Raw genomic sequence first — 17,013 nt, forward strand, 5'->3', positions numbered from 1 at the left:
GCTCCCCCACCCCTCCTCCCTCTCCCCTCCTCCCTCCTCTCTCTCCCCCTTCCTCCCTCCCCTCCCCTTCCTCCCACCCTCCCCTTCCTCCCTCCCCTCCCTTTCTTCCCTCTCCTCCCCCTCCTCCCTCCTCTCTCCCCTCCCCCTCCTCTCTCCCCTCCTCCTCCTCCCTCCTCCTCCTCCTCTCTCCCCTCCCCTCCTGCCTCCTCCCCCTCCTCACCCTCCTCACCCTCCTCACCCTCCTCTCCCTCCTCCCTCCCCTCCTTTCTCCCTCCTCTCTCCTTTCCACTCCACCTCTTCACTCTCCCCCCTTTTCTCTCCACCACCACCCCCTTTCTCTCCACCCCCTTTCTCTCCACGACCCCTCTCCCCTTTCTCTCCACCACCCCTCCCCTTTCTCTCCACGACCCCTCCCCCTTTCTCTCCACCACCCTCCCCCTTTCTCTCCACCACCCCTCCCCCTTTCTCTCCACCACCACTCCCCCCTTTCTCTCCACCACCCCTCTCTCTGTTTTCCCCCTTTTTCTCCTCCCCCTCCCCTCTTTATTCCCCCATTAGTGAAGCGACGGATGGTATTTGCTGATAAATGATAAAGAAAGACCCACCCACATATCTCACCTGTGAATGGAGGGAATAAACAATCAGCTCTCACCTCATCAATTAAACCCAGGTGGCCAGGATTACATAAATATATCGTCGACTCCTATGCTCTTCTCGGCAAAGAAGCTGCATAAAGCAACCAAGAAAGGTTACCAGGGTAAGCCCTTTACTGTTTCAAACCCTTAGTGGAGTTCCTCCATAGCTGTAATAGTGGGGCAACTTAGCAGAACAATTGTGCATTTTGTGAGGAAAGCACCAAATTTGTCACACTAATAGCCTATCATATTATGAACAGATTTGGATATTGGGCCATCTCAAAATTTTTGATGGCAGTGGAAAATGGCTACCACAGCCATCAGCGGCTGAATTTGAGATGGCCCAATATCCAAATGTGTTCATAATATGTTAGGCTACTAGTGTGCCAAATTTGGTGCTTTCCTCACAAAATGCACAATTGTTATGCTATATTTAGCTAAATTGGCACACGATAAAGACATTCACAAATAGTATACTGCACACACACACACACACACACACACACACACACACACACACACACACACACACACACACACACACACACACACACACACACACACACACACACACACACACACACACACACACACACACACACACACACACACGCCAGCAAATACCACCTGTCGCTTTGCTGACGGAAACACTGAGAGGGGGAGAAAAAATACGGGTGAGAAGGAAAGGGGTGGGGGAGAGAGGAGGAAGGTCGACTGAGGAGGGGTGGGGGGGCAAGGAGGTGGGGGGAGAGTGAAGAGGGGTGGGGGAAGGGAAGGCAGCAAAAGGTGAGAGGAAGGGAAGACAGACGTGCGGTGGAGCGTTGATTACAATTCAAATTGTCTCATCAAAATGCTTCTGCATAGAATTATTCTATGTCGGTCGCTCAAATGAAAGCAGGGTTCCCACTTATTTTGAGATGTCTTTTTGAAGGACCTTTAAGGGCTAAAATAACCCCTTTTTAAGGACCACATCCTAGAAAAATTCCAGGGGTAAATTGAGGTGAGTCACCGAGAAATTAACAAAGATAGTAAGTTTACAAAAAATCTATTTTAATAATGAACATACACAACACAGCAGGAGCTTATTCAGTCGACAAGGCACAACGCGCCACACAGCCAATTGGCAAATTCACTTCACATTTACTGTAGAATCAGCCAGGAGCAGTCGCAAGTTTCCAGATGGCAGCACTCTTAATGTTAATCCTTAATGTTAAGGTAGTGTTGTTATGTTAAAATGTTATTGTAGGTGCTGCCACCTGCAAAGTTGCAGCAACTCCTGACTGCTTCTACACTACAGAACAGTACATTTTGTAAGCTACATGTCATTGTAATATCCATTTAGGACATAGCAGGCAAGGATTTAGCCTTCTCCTCAATTTATCTTTCTAGAACTTTGAGTTCCCCCCGTTTTTGCTTGGCAGAGTGCCTGAGAGCATTTGATTTTACCAGAAGACTGTGGCTAGTTTTGCCACCTTTTGCCTCAGCCTCGTCTGCATATTTTTCTGACAATGTGGTCAGACCTTCTATGTCAGTTTCCAACACCTTTCTCTTTTTCAAACCATCCACTTCATCTTCAACCATTTTTCGTTTTCTTTGGATGGCTTCTTGCCCTTTCTTTCCTTTCTCTTCTTCAAGATATTGATGGTATTTATGTCGAGAACTGGAGGCTGAGGATAGCAGTTCCTTTGTGATTTCAGCTTTGAGCATTCCACCTACCAGTACAAAATAATCAATGATCTGCCTCAGTGCCACAAGCATGCCTTCACCCAGGTTGTCCTTCTCTATCTGTCTGTTGAGGGAAAAACCCCTCTCAGCAGACGCCTGACCACGGGAAACTAGCAACACTTTACGAACTACCCTCCACAACTTCTCAAACTTCTTGTTTTTACCCACACATTCATAGAGTAACACATCTACCCTGTCATCTTCAACCTTGAAGTCCTTTAACCTTGACTTCAGTTCACACCCTGCTACATCCTGCAGTAATTCTTTGTAACTCGCAACCAACATTATCACCATCAACTCTGTTCAGAATCACCAAATTTTCCAACAGGAATTTGAATTTGGACTTTGAGTGTTCTTGATCAGTCACCATCAACCTGGGATCCAGAGAAGCCATATTTCTGGCTAAACTATACTTAAGAGGAGACCTTTCAAACATTTTGTTAACACATTTCACCACAAATAGCCTACATTCTTCTTTGAACTGAAACACCTGGCGTTCACTGATGGCCTTGGTTCTCAGGGGGGACTTCAGTTCACTTTCAGCCTTGAAACCAACTTCAATCTTTTTTGTTTTCTACCCTTTCCTTTTCAAGATCCAGCTTTAACAAGTCATATGCAGTAGACGCATTTTGTAATGCAACTGGCTTAACACACCTCTCTAACAAATTTCTGACAAGTCTCTCAATATCATGAACAAGAAAGGGACCCATTGGTTTGTCTGTTTGGTACAAGGCTAAAAATGGTTCAACTTCACTGGCTACTGACCTGAAACAAAACCTTTAGGACGCCGCTCTTGGACACATTTGTCCTTGTTTAGAATACTAGTGCGAGGAAAATGAAATACCCTTCACCAAATAACAGGAAAATCTGATTTTTATTGACTTTTATTGACTTTTGAACATTTTCCTGAAATTTAAGGACATTTAAGTACTTAAATTGTACAACTCAGAAATGTTGGACTTTTATGGGTTTTAAGGACCCGTACGAACCGAGGAAAGACCTGCATTTGATTTCTCATTTATTTATTTTATTTTTCCTTTACAGATGTCCGACGATTCTGTGATTTTTCCCGGTGTGTCGGCTTCGATGTCCATCAGCACACTAAATTACTGTGCTTCTCCATTGTCTTGGGTGGGGGGTTTTTTCTCATTTATTTATATTTTCATTTACGGATGCTTTGCGACGGCTCTGTGGATTTTCCCTCTGTGGATTTTCCCGGTGTATCGGCTTCAATTTCGGTCTGCAGGTGAAATTTCAGCTTTCTATGTCATCGGGAAGGTGCTGATCTTTAATATCAGTCAGTGAGTGAGTGGTTAGAATGAGCTTTATATATTAGATGAACGTGGCGAGGTGGGGTTGGGCTTTGGGGTGGCGTGGCGTTTGTGCGAAAATGATTTAGATATACATTGAAAGTGATGAATAATAAAGAGGAGGACGGTGTGGCCTGTGAGAGAGGGAAAGGGTAGTAAGGGAGGAGAATGTACAGAGATAATGGAGAGTTGGTGGAGACTGTGGAGGGAGAGGAAGAGGTGTTGGTGGAGCCCGTGGAGGTAGTGGAAAGGGAACCCGTGGAGGTATAGTGGGGCAGATAACAGCAATTTTTCAGGGGAATCGTGCAAATGATGATACAAGCATCAAATTTGGCACATTTGTTATCCAGGGAATTCTAATCAAATCTGCCTGATTGGCCATTTGAAAATCCAAATTTTGAAAAAAAAAAAAAAAAAAAAAAAAAAAAAGTCAAGATCACGAATCAATGTTGGATGCTGGCTGAGATTGGTGAATGTTTCAGAAACATCATCAAAGACGTTCCAAGTCTGCCATGCAGTTTTCTTCCTTTTACCGCGGAAGGCAGACACGACGTCACATCCAGTGAACGCATGGAAGTATGGGATCCCTCGAGCTTTCTCAGGCCCTATTGCAGAAACTACCTAATGGACTGGAATCCATCGCGCCTCGGCTCCTTGGCCAAAGGCAATCCACATGTTCTCAAGACCTAGTTCCTGTAAGGATGGCAGTACAGATATTGCGATGACTAGTATGTCCGTGTCATTAGTCTTAATGATAATGGACTTGCTACCATCCGTCGTTGCATCCCTGGCGTGTACAAATATTCGAGTGTCAGCTTCTTCATGACAACATGGAGACGCAGCATCCAGTGACTTCCTTGTGTTGCCAATGACATCTTCTTCTTTTGTGACAATGACTGTGCTTGTCGTCTGTGCTTCACACATCTTTTCCGCAAGGAAGTGAAACAGCTCAGGCTTGTTGCTGTCATCTCGAAGAAAGCTTCTCCAGTTACTTGGGGTCTTACTGGTTCCTGTCACTCTTCTTCTGATTTCTTGCCCCCTTTACGACCTTGCCTCGGACTTCAGACCTGACTTCTTGTACACATCAAACACTACATCCACCGTCTCGTACCTGGCACCATAGGATTCCACCTTTGGGATGATATCTTCTTTAGCATAGTCATCAAATATCTTTGAAGTGTGTGGAGGTAGGGCATTGATAAGTGCTGAGCCATCAATGATGACTGCATGTCCCCTTGGTTCTCTGTCTGGGATGTTCACTTGCGCTTCAAGAATTTGAGGCAGCTGTGACTTCAAATATATATATATATATATATATATATATATATATATATATATATATATATATATATATATATATATATATATATATATATATTTCTTCAAAATTTGGATTTTCAAATGGCCAATCGGGCAGATTTGATCAGAAAGCCCTGCAGAACAGAAATGCCAAATTTGATGCTTGTATCGTAATTTGCACGATTTTCTACTATCTACTACACTAGTAGAGGAAAAGCAGCCCGTGGAGGTAGAGGAAAGGGAGCCCGTGGAGGTTGAGGAAAGGGAGCCCGTGGAGGTAGAGGAAAGGGAGCCCGTGGAGGTAGAGGAAAGGGAGCCCGTGGAGGTAGAGGAAAGGGAGCCCGTGGAGGGAGGGAAAGGGAGCCCGTGGAGGGAGAGGAAAGGGAGCCCGTGGAGGGAGAGGAAAGGGAGCCCGTGAAGGTTGAGGAAAGGGAGTCCGTGGAGGGAGAGGAAAGGGAGCCCATGGAGGGAGAGGAAAGGGAGCCCGTGCAGGGAGAGGAAAGGGAGTCCGTGGAGGGAGAGGAAAGTGAGTCCGTGGAGGGAGAGGAAAGGGAGCCCGTGGAGGTTGAGGAAAGGGAGGCCGTGGAGGGAGAGGAAAGGGAGTCCGTGGAGGGAGAGGAAAGGGAGCCCGTGGAGGTTGAGGGAAGGGAGACCGTGGAGGTTGAGGAAAGGGAGGCCGTGGAGGGAGAGGAAAGGGAGTCCGTGGAGGGAGAGGAAAGGGAGTCCGTGGAGGGAGAGGAAAGGGAGCCCGTGGAGGTAGAGGAAAGGGAGCCCATGGAAGGAGAGGAAAGGGAGCCCGTGGAGGGAGAGGAAAGGGAGCCCGTGGAGGGAGAGGAAAGGGAGCCCGTGGAGGGAGAGGAAAGGGAGCCCGTGGAGGGAGAGGAAAGGGAGCCCGTGGAGGGAGAGGAAAGGGAGCCCGTGGAGGGAGAGGAAAGGGAGCCCGTGGAGGGAGAGGAAAGGGAGCCCGTGGAGGGAGAGGAAAGGGAGCCCGTGGAGGGAGAGGAAAGGGAGCCCGTGGAGGGAGAGGAAAGGGACCCCGTGGAGGGAGAGGAAAGGGAGCCCGTGGAGGGAGAGGAAAGGGAGCCCGTGGAGGGAGAGGAAAGGGAGCCCGTGGAGGGAGAGGAAAGGGAGCCCGTGGAGGGAGAGGAAAGGGAGCCCGTGGAGGGAGAGGAAAGGGAGGCCGTGGAGGGAGAGGAAAGGGAGGCCGTGGAGGGAGAGGAAAGGGAGCCCGTGGAGGGAGAGGAAAGGGAGCCCGTGGAGGGAGAGGAAAGGGAGCCCGTGGAGGGAGAGGAAAGGGAGCCCGTGGAGGGAGAGGAAAGGGAGCCCGTGGAGGGAGAGGAAAGGGAGCCCGTGGAGGGAGAGGAAAGGGAGCCCGTGGAGGGAGAGGAAAGGGAGCCCGTGGAGGGAGAGGAAAGGGAGCCCGTGGAGGGAGAGGAAAGGGAGCCCGTGGAGGGAGAGGAAAGGGAGCCCGTGGAGGGAGAGGAAAGGGAGCCCGTGGAGGGAGAGGAAAGGGAGCCCGTGGAGGGAGAGGAAAGGGAGCCCGTGGAGGGAGAGGAAAGGGAGCCCGTGGAGGGAGAGGAAAGGGAGCCCGTGGAGGGAGAGGAAAGGGAGCCCGTGGAGGGAGAGGAAAGGGAGCCCGTGGAGGGAGAGGAAAGGGAGCCCGTGGAGGGAGAGGAAAGGGAGCCCGTGGAGGTCGAGGAAAGGGAGCCCGTGGAGGTCGAGGAAAGGGAGCCCGTGGAGGTCGAGGAAAGGGAGCCCGTGGAGGGAGAGGAAAGGGAGCCCGTGGAGGGAGAGGAAAGGGAGCCCGTGGAGGGAGAGGAAAGGGAGCCAGTGGGGGCAGGGGAAAGGGAGCCCGTGGAGGGAGAGGAAAGGGAGCCCGTGGAGGGAGAGGAAAGGGAGCCCGTGGAGGGAGAGGAAAGGGAGCCCGTGGAGGGAGAGGAAAGGGAGCCCGTGGAGGGAGAGGAAAGGGAGCCCGTGGAGGGAGAGGAAAGGGAGCCAGTGGAGGGAGAGGAAAGGGAGCCCGTGGAGGGAGAGGAAAGGGAGCCCGTGGAGGGAGGGGAAAGGGAGCCCGTGGAGGGAGAGGAAAGGGAGCCCGTGGAGGGAGAGGAAAGGGAGCCCGTGGAGGGAGAGGAAAGGGAGCCCGTGGAGGGAGAGGAAAGGGAGCCCGTGGAGGGAGAGGAAAGGGAGCCCGTGGAGGGAGAGGAAAGGGAGCCCGTGGAGGGAGAGGAAAGGGAGCCCGTGGAGGGAGAGGAAAGGGAGCCCGTGGAGGGAGAGGAAAGGGAGCCCGTGGAGGGAGAGGAAAGGGAGCCCGTGGAGGGAGAGGAAAGGGAGCCCGTGGAGGGAGAGGAAAGGGAGCCCGTGGAGGGAGAGGAAAGGAAGCCCGTCCAGGTCGAGGAAAGGGAGCCCGTGGAGGTCGAGGAAAGGGAGCCCGTGGAGGGAGAGGAAAGGGAGCCCGTGGAGGGAGAGGAAAGGGAGCCCGTGGAGGGAGAGGAAAGGGAGCCCGTGGAGGGAGAGGAAAGGGAGCCCGTGGAGGGAGAGGAAAGGGAGCCCGTGGAGGGAGAGGAAAGGGAGCCCGTGGAGGGAGAGGAAAGGGAGCCCGTGGAGGGAGAGGAAAGGGAGCCCGTGGAGGGAGAGGAAAGGGAGCCCGTGGAGGGAGAGGAAAGGGAGCCCGTGGAGGGAGAGGAAAGGGAGCCCGTGGAGGGAGAGGAAAGCGATGGAAAAAGTGTGGCACAGGATCACATGGTTGGGAGGGGGTGTGGGTGGAGAGGTCTGAAGTAATTTTCTGTTAAAAATCGAGGGCTGGAACAATGGAACAATGGCACATCAATTTATTGTCATTCGGAGAAAGATAGATCAATATTGTTCATTGTCCAACATCACGGAAACGAATGCGGAATAGGAAAGTAGAGAAATTAATTTTTGCGCTGGGAACAAAGGAATAAAATCTCCACGAAATGGAAATCCGTGTAAAATTTAAAGTGAAGCAAAATGGAGAAGCTGAAAATGAAAACATTGTTTCATTGTGTGAGAAAATATATGTTTGGTGGAACAGAATGAATGGAAATAAAAGAAAATGAATCTTTGAATAAATTAGTCAAAGTGCAGCAAAAAGAAGAAGAAGAAGAAGAATATGAAGAAGAGGAAGCAAACGACCAAAAGAACCAGGAGGAGGAAGAAGAGGAACTGAGGAAGAAGAAGAAGGGGAAAATTGTAGTGTGCGGAAGAAGGAGGGTATGGAGAGAAGAGAAAGCGAAAGAATAGGAGAGGGGTAGTGGGGAAAAAAAAGAGGGAGGAGAAGGAGGGAGTGGGGGGAGGAGAAAGAGAAAGACAGAGGGCCGAACGGCGACAAGCAATGGCTGCCGTGTTCTTGGGCTTTGCCCCGCTTGGATGAAAGGAAAAACCCGACGAGTGGAGGTGCCGGTCTTGGAGACAAAGGCAAACTGAGGCCGAGCTCCCGTGAGGAAGAGTCCGGGACGGAAACGGAGAGGTCGGGGCAGTCATGGCTGGCGAGACGAAGATAATATATCACATGGAGGATGAGGAGACGCCGTACTTGGTGAAGCTGGGCCTTGGTCCAGACAGAGTCACCCTGGGGGACTTCAAGGCGGCTCTGAATCGGCCCACGCACGTCTACAAATTCTACTTCAAGTCCATGGACGATGATTTCGGGTGAGCGATGAATAAAGGGAGTGATGGAGGAACAAGAGGATGCTGGGAGTAAGAGTGTGAAGGGGAGGAAAAAGTGGTGCTGAGGGAGTCTGGTGGTGGCGGTGAGGGAGGCTGGTGGTGGTGGTGCGGGAGTCTGGTAGTGGTGCTGAGGGAGTCTGGTAGTGGTGGTGAGGGAGACTGGTGGTGGCGGTGAGGGAGTCTGGTAGTGGTGGTGAGGGAGTCTGGTAGTGGCGGTGAGGGAGTCTGGTAGTGGTGCTGAGGGAGTCTGGTAGTGGTAGTGAGGGAGTCTGGGAGTGGTGGTGAGGGAGTCTGGTCGTGGTGTTGAGGGAGTCTGGTAGTGGTGGTGAGGGAGTCTGGTAGTGGTGGTGAGGGAGTCTGGTAGTGGTGTTGAGGGAGTCTGGTAGTGGTGGTGAGGGAGTCTGGTAGTGGTGCTGAGCGAGCCTGGTAGTGGTGCTGACGGAGTCTGGTTGTGGTGGTGAGGGAGTCTGGTTGTGGTGGTGAGGGAGTCTGGTAGTGGTGGTGAGGGAGTCTGGTAGTGGTGGTGAGGGAGTCTGGTAGTGGTGCTGAGGGAGTCTGGTAGTGGTGCTGAGGGAGTCTGGTCGTGGTGTTGAGGGAGTCTCGTAGTGGTGGTGAGGGAGCTTGAGAATAGCAGGGCGCTCGTGAGAGCCTGAGGAGGCGATTGTTCGTGAGTGAGAGACACTGAGAGCAGCCAAGAGGTAAAGAGATCGCTGTTAATGTGATGAGTCCAGTGAACATGGTGGTAGTGAGATGATCTCGGAGAAGAAGAAGTGAGTAGTGAGACTTGGAGAATTCCTCCAATTTCCACTCTACTTAAAAACAACAGCTTGGTTTCACACAGACGTCAAAGTAGCGAAAGTGAGTGAGTGAGGTGGAGGTATCTGTTCATGAATACAGTACAACCAAACCCAGTCGTGCACCGCTACATCGTGTATCAACTGGTGTGGGTGGTAGTGTTGTATCATTTAATTTGGGAATAGGTTGATTGAAATATGGTAATCCCTTTTCTCGGGAGATACGAGGAGGAGAGTGGGTAGTGTGAGACTGGGGAGTTAGGGGATGGGGGTGATGAGAGCTCAGGTGGCAGTGGTTGTGGATTATGGATGGGGTGGTAGTGTGAAAGAAAGGCGTCGGTGAGGGAGTAGGGAGCGATAGGGATGAAGGAAGGTTAGTTTGTGAGGTTCAGCCTGAGGGTAGTGACAGTGTCACTGTGGAGGGAAAGCGTGGTTTCGGAGTTAAAATCCCTCACATTGGTTCGCTCAGTCCAAAGATGTCCGCGTAACTCTCTTTGAAAGAGACTTCATTTACTGCTGTTTAATTACTCCACTTCACTGGAAACTCAGTCAAGTCGTGTTGTCCTGATGAGCACCTAACTTCTTAAATTCTTCCTTTGAACAAACAATGGTTCATCATCCATTCCATACATCACATCTTTTTTTTTTTTTTTTTCTTCTTCAGATGATGATGATTTGCTGTGCTGTGTTGCACTGAATGCTGATGCCATGTTTTTTTTTTGGAGTCCGGCCCCAGCATCGTTCTTGAGACTCCTCCGTCCACAGGAGCATATTGAGTAACGATTGATATCATACTTCATATCGGATTCAAAGAATGATTGTTTTTGCAATTTTAAACTCCATAAGAATTAAAATAATCATTTACATATTTCAAGGTCAGCATATACGAGGTGTGTTCAAAAAGTATCCAACCTTAATTTTTCGTGCGTAAACAAATGAAGCAAGGGAGGCGTGGTTTGGTGCACGTATGTAGGCGATCCTAATCCGTATGCGTGAATATTTTCCCGCCTGCAGAAGCTGTCAGTCACCGACAGACCGCCAATGAGTGAGGAAGTTTAAGTGAGCACCGTCAGATTTTCGTTTTTGACAAAATGACGGAAAAACTTGAACAACACTACTGCATCAAATTTTGTGTAAAGCTTGGCGATTCCCAAGTGGAAACGATCCGCAAGATTCAACGGGCCTTCGGGAACGAAGCAATGGGCACCACACAGATAAAAGAGTGGTACAACCGCTTCAAAGATGGTCGCACATCAGTGGAAAGTGAAGCACGTTCTGGTAGGCCCTCAACATCCCGAAATGAGATCGTCATTGACCAAGTGAGGACCCTGCTGATGCAGGATCGTCGAATCACGATCAGAGAACTTGCAGACGAGGCGGGCGTCAGCATTGGATCGGTTCATTCCATTGTGACTGAGGATTTGGGCTTAAGGAGAATCTCAGCGAAGTTCGTGCCAAAGCTGCTAACGATCGAGCAGAAGCAACTCCGTTTGGAGATCGCACAGGACATGCTGGAGACTGTGAACAGAGATCCCAACTTCTTCAACACAGTTATCACTGGCGATGAGACCACAGTGATCCGTCATTTTGTCAAAAACGAAAATCCGACGGCGCTCACTTACACTTCCTCGCTTATCGGCGGTTTGTCGGCGACTGACAGCTTCTGCTGGCAGGAAAATATTCACGCATACGGATTAGGATTGCCTTCATACGTGCACCAAACCACGCCTCCCGAGTTTCATTTGTTTACGCACGGAAAAATTAAGGTTGGATACTTTTTGAACACACCTTGTGTATATATGTATATATGTATATATATATATGTATATATATATGTATATATATATATATGTATATATATATATATATATATATATATATATATATATATATATATATATATATATATATATATATATATATATATATATATATATATATATTTATATATATAAATATATATATATATATATATATATATATATATATATATATATAGCAAGAATCCAGTGTGACCACTCCTTGGCTTTTTTCATAAGATCTTGGCGATTCGTTGTTCACCTTGGTGTCTTGGTTTTCTATAGGTTTTCTTGGCATATAGGTTTTCTATTGTCATGGCTTTTCCGAAACCTTGTGAATTCTTGGCTTTTTTCATTGGCTCACCTTGGCATTTATGAAAATGAGGAGTGGTCACACTGCAAGAGTCCATCTGTCCGTCCACGAACTACTCCCTCAGTTTGGGGGCTCGCCCCGTCGTCAAACCTTCTGTGGAACGTTTTGGGTTCCTGGCCCCAGTGTCCTCAGGTGGTTGGGGGTTCACATAAATACCTCAATCCAATTTGTTATGTTATGTTAATGGAATGGTATTAATATGTGATTGGAATGAAAATATGGAGACATTGAAGTTTAATTATAGGAAATTCAGGAAATCGTGTGAGGGTTACCACCCGTTACATCGCGGATTCGGCACTTGCAGTGTCGTCATGAACGCCGTTAAAATATTACCCACCTTCTGTTGGGGTCAGCTGCAGCAAGTTTTAGTATTTTTTTTTTTGCCCAAGTCCTTCACAAACCTGCTGTCCATGCCTGATGTTCGACTGAAGGTGTCACAGGAATGTGGAATTTATTGGTTCATGGTTTTGGCATTCGCTTGTGAGTTTGCATCCGGGCTCCCTCCCGTGCATAGCACGGGTACCTCGCGAGTAATATTGTATTTTGACATGATGATCTCGAGGTGCACGCACTCGCCTCTAAGCTGTCTCGCCTGGAGTCGGATCCCAACCCAGCTTTGAACTGTCATCCTTGTGTTTCACAGGTAGGGTGATTCATCAACGTGTGTGCCATCCTCGGGATGGACGTTACACAGGTGTTCTGTCTGCCAGCATTAGTTGATGGACGTTAAACATCCCACGGTATTCTTTGCGAAGAGTTTGTGAGCTTTCGCCGGCACCCTTAATAAATTTGAAATTCCTACCCTAACTACTGCTGGAAGAGGGATGGCAAACCACCCAGCGTGACTCCCTGTGCTGCTTTGCTTTGGCAGAACTAACGCTCTGTAACAGAGTATGGCAGATCGGGGGGGGGGGGTGAGGGGTATAGAAATGTTTACATTATGACGTATTAAAACCCCTCGCTGTATATAGGAATAGCACCAATCGAGTCCAATCACGACGATTAGCAACAAGCGTCGCCCGCCGTGTGAACACGTTGCCTTCTGCATTACTACAGCACAGCCAGGGAGCTACGATTTTGCAGTTGAAAACTAAGATCCAAAAAGTCAGGTCTCCAACCTCATTGTCACCATCAACATTAAGCTCCACTGTTACCCGTACCGGGCAGGGGTCATGGTGGAGCTCATTTGGTGGTGACGTCATGGTGAGGGAGATTACTTCGGTGTGTGTGTGTGTGTGTGTGTGTGCGTGCGTGCGTGCGTGCGTGCGTGCGTGCGTGCGTGCGTGCGCGCGCGTGAGTGCGTTTTGATGTGGTTTTGGTGAATTGGAAAAGCTCAAAGGACCATTTTACTTGCCAGATTGGAGTTTGCAGCAAAGCAAGATTTCACGCAAGTCATCATTTTTTTAAATGTTCGTAGTTGTGTGGACTTCTTGAACACCCCTCGTTCACTTTATGCAGCTTCCAGTGTTTTTGTTTTTCCCACACTGGCCATCCTTTCACAAAGTCGAACTGGCAATGGAGGAATTGAATTACTCATTTTATGTAAATTAAATGCAGCAATATGGATTATTTATTTATTTAATTGACCCCCCCCTCCCCCATGCCTTTTAATATTTAAGCATTATTTCATGTTATTGATTATGAGCTTTGTATCCAGCTCGGTCGTGTCCAAGCCTGAACATGCAATCCCTGATGTGTTTGCGATGATGGCACCCTCAGTGATGATGTCATCGTGCTTTGCATCAATCCAAGTCATGTGATCTTTGAAGGCATCAAACGTCATTCCTTTAGCTTCTTTGTTTGTTTGTTTGTGTTTGGAACTAACGATTGCATTTTTGCTTTTAGGTTGTCTTCTTTTAAACAAAACGCCTGTGGTTTATGTCGGGCTGGCAGGATAACCGAGAGGTATGTCCCCTCGCTTCTGAGCTGTCCAGCCTGTGTTGGAATCTCGGCCCAGATATAAATTGCCACCTTGGTGTTTCGTAGACAGTGCAAGCCATCAATGTGTGTGCCGTCCCTGGTATTGTTAAAGAATCCACAGCGTCCATTGTGAAGGCCATGTGAGCTATCATAGGCACCCTGAACAAGTTACAAATTCCTGTCCGAACACACCTGGTGAAACGTCGGACCTGGCCAGCCGTTTCTTGAAAGACCTAGGACAAAAACCTTCCCCAGCCAACTCCACGAGGTGGGAATAGGCTGTTAAAGACTCGTGATCATCGCGTGCTTTATGTCAATGTTGGCAAGGATGGGTGTCAGTATGTCAAACGTTCAAAAATACAAAAAAAACGGTTCTGTTGCTTTTCATGCGATGTTTCTCATTGCCTGATGAAGTGGGGAGAGTGTTGTTAAAATTGGATTCGTGTCGAGCTTTTCCATACATCGTTTCAACGGACAACTGGCCGAGCTGTTTCATAACCATCAATATTTTGCTTGACGGTCCCTTGAGGCTGCCATAGTTTTTATTTTATTTCAAAATAAAGTTTGGGGTTGAAGACCTGGGGATAAAAACCTTGGTCGCTGGAAAGCAAAGCTGTATAAATATATGCAGACGGGCTGAAACGTTTTGTCGCTTGTTGGCCACATACCGACGTGCCCAAGATACTTTAGCAGATGTGTGGAGAGGGTGTCAAAGTTTTTTTTTTTTCCTTCATCAAGCCGTTTTCAGAGCCATTAATATGGTTTGCATGAATTCCAATGCCATCAGGAAACATGACTATGACAGCGTTACAACTATGATAACTTGTTTTAAATGCCTACTGGAAACACCCGTGCAAGGGAAGGCAACTTTATGTTGGAGGTGGCAATCCCAACTTAGTAGAGCAATCCCATGCACACCGTGAGTACAACCACCAAGTTTGAACGCATTTCTTCCCACAAACAAACGAGCAGCCATGTATATTTCAATGCATCCCCCCCCCCCCCACACACACACACACACACACACACACACACACACACATCTATGATGACTGTCGTTTTCATGGCATATTTTAGAATGATCTCCACAAGTTAAGGGAGTTTGATTTGTTTTTAAGCGAAAACATCCAGTTTTCAAGTTGTTCTGCCCTCTCTTCCTTCTTTTGATCAAACTGTCTGGGGCTACGTGTCTGTCTGGGGGAAACGTTTTAGACACGGGCTATGGCAGAAAACAAACTGTCCTCATGCATATATGTGCAGCACGCTATATGCTGCATGTACGCATAGGGCCGATGTGTGCGTGTATTGCTATGCTGCGCTGCCGATGTAGGACAATTGTTGACGGACACACGCAGGCATACACACTGAGACCGAGCTCCTTTTATATTATAGATATAGCCCTGTCTGCTTCAGCCACTCCTCATAGCTGAGTCTAGCTAGGCCCAGAATTAATCTCGTTTCTCTACATTGAACCCTCTCTATGGTACCTATTATGTCCTTCCTCGGATGTGGTGGCCAAAACTGTACACAATATTCTGGATGAGACCCTCACTAAATTCCTGTACAATGTTAACACGATGTCCTTTGATTTATAATTAGTAACCCAGTGGATACAACTAAAAACCTGATGAGCGTTAAATCTTATATCTGCATGCCATTGTCCTGTCTGCTTTTCCCCCGTAATCTATTACCTCCCCCAGATCCTTCTCCTGTGTGACACGCTCCAAAATGACCCCTTGCATCCTCTAATCTCTATTTTCGTTGTTCTTCCCCATCCCCAACACCTTGCACTTGCTCAGGTTAAACTCCATCTGCCAATCTTTTGCCTAATCTATACAAGTATCAATACTTTCCTGTATCTAATCACCACCCCCTCTGCTATCCACCTTACCTACAAGCTTTGTGTCATCTGCAAATTTGGAAAGCTTACTCTTTACCCCACTATCCAAATCGTTGATGTAAATAATGAATAGAAATGGTCCGAGTACTGATCCCTGAGGTACCCCGCTACTTACATCCTCCCAGCAAGACATCCTCCCACTCACAGCCACGCTTTGCTTCCTACCGAACATGAAGTCACTTTACAATCGAGTTGGTGACAATCAAATTTGCTATCCTCTCAATTTCCAAGTTCTTGTGGAAAATAAGATTATGGTTGTTGAAATTTATCATCGTGTAATCATAACAGGTGACATATAACCGTGATTCAAAGCTTCACAGAATGTTGCAGCTTTATCAGGAATTTAAATCCGAATTACAGTTTCTACCAATGTAAACGTTGCTTGACGTCATTGAGGGTTAGTAGGTCCACTCAGATCTTCATAATGAAACTCATTGTCTTTCGTACTTTTAAGGGCACAACCTCCTTGTGGGCTTTTAAGTTGCTGTTAAGGGTTTGTGGTGTTATTGATCTTGTACTTTGCCGGTATATCAGATTGCACCTTTTTTTTTCACTGAACTGATGCATTTGTTTCCATTCTATTACATACAGGTGTGTCTTGTTTATCAAGGAGGCGGTTAACTTTTTCATTGTGACGGGAGCAACTGGGATGGTTCATGGTCTTCGAGAATTAATTTGAACATTGACCTAAATCAAAACGATCAAGTGAACTGAGCAAATAAGGGAACCTTTAGCTATTTAAGGAAACTTACACACAGAACGTGGTCACCTGGCCCATCATTCTTTTTCCACATCCACACCTCATGAGCTTATTACTTCCTACTTCTGCCACCGAAGGTGGACGGAGGTTATGTTTTCACTCTTGTGTGTTTGTGTGTTTGTCTGTCTGTCTTTGAGCAGGATATCTCAAAAAGTTATGGATGGATTCGGATGAAACCTGGTGGACAGGCTGGGTATGTAACGAGGATGAACTGATGAGATTTCCATAAGGATCTGAATTCGACAATTTTTTTAATTTTCAAGTGATTCTTCACCGTTGAGAGATAGGGCCAAAACAATGCACTGTATAACACAATATTTCAAAAAATTATGGACGGGTTATGACAAAACTTGATGGATGAGTTGGTTCATTGACAATAAGCCGATGACATTTTGGTTCAGGTCCGGATACAGATCCGGCCTATCAATGGGACACAAAATGTAAGCTGTTCAGCCTGGCAGAGGTATGTGTTCTACCGAGTGCTGTTCTAGTTTAATTATGTGACAGCTTTATTGTTTTTTCCCGATAGGAATTCAAGTTTACAGCCCGCTGCACAACTGGGGGTCTTCTCCGATTTCTATCTCTGAGCTTTACCATAACTTCCTGAGAGTCTGTCCCCTTTAACATACAACTCTTTTCCTCAAAACGCACTACATCTGAACTTTCACGTCCTCGTGTTTACACTTTGTGTCTGTTGACCCTTTTCTCTCTAATCGATAAGCATACATTCCCAGATTAAATTATGAACCTGCCTGTTGTGTACATTTCTATGATATATAACATGGTAACCATTCCGCATGAAAATAAACAC

The 17,013-nt window shown here is 47.6% G+C and overlaps 1 protein-coding gene across 1 annotated transcript in view; it reads left to right on the top strand.

Annotated features, from left to right (window-relative positions):
• The first annotated feature begins 8,154 nt into the window (after positions 1-8,154).
• Positions 8,155-17,013, top strand: part of DVL3 (dishevelled segment polarity protein 3) — a 139,164-nt gene continuing 130,305 nt past the window's right edge. The window contains exon 1 of the mRNA XM_085899267.1: positions 8,155-8,638. Within this exon, the coding sequence (XP_085755393.1) occupies positions 8,469-8,638 (170 nt within the window). The 5' untranslated portion in view covers positions 8,155-8,468. The remainder of the gene's footprint in view (positions 8,639-17,013) is intronic.

This window comes from Eptatretus burgeri, chromosome 10, assembly GCF_056783735.1.
Source record: "Eptatretus burgeri isolate ZD-2024b chromosome 10, Ebu_testis_v1, whole genome shotgun sequence".
Lineage (NCBI taxonomy): Eukaryota > Metazoa > Chordata > Myxini > Myxiniformes > Myxinidae > Eptatretus > Eptatretus burgeri.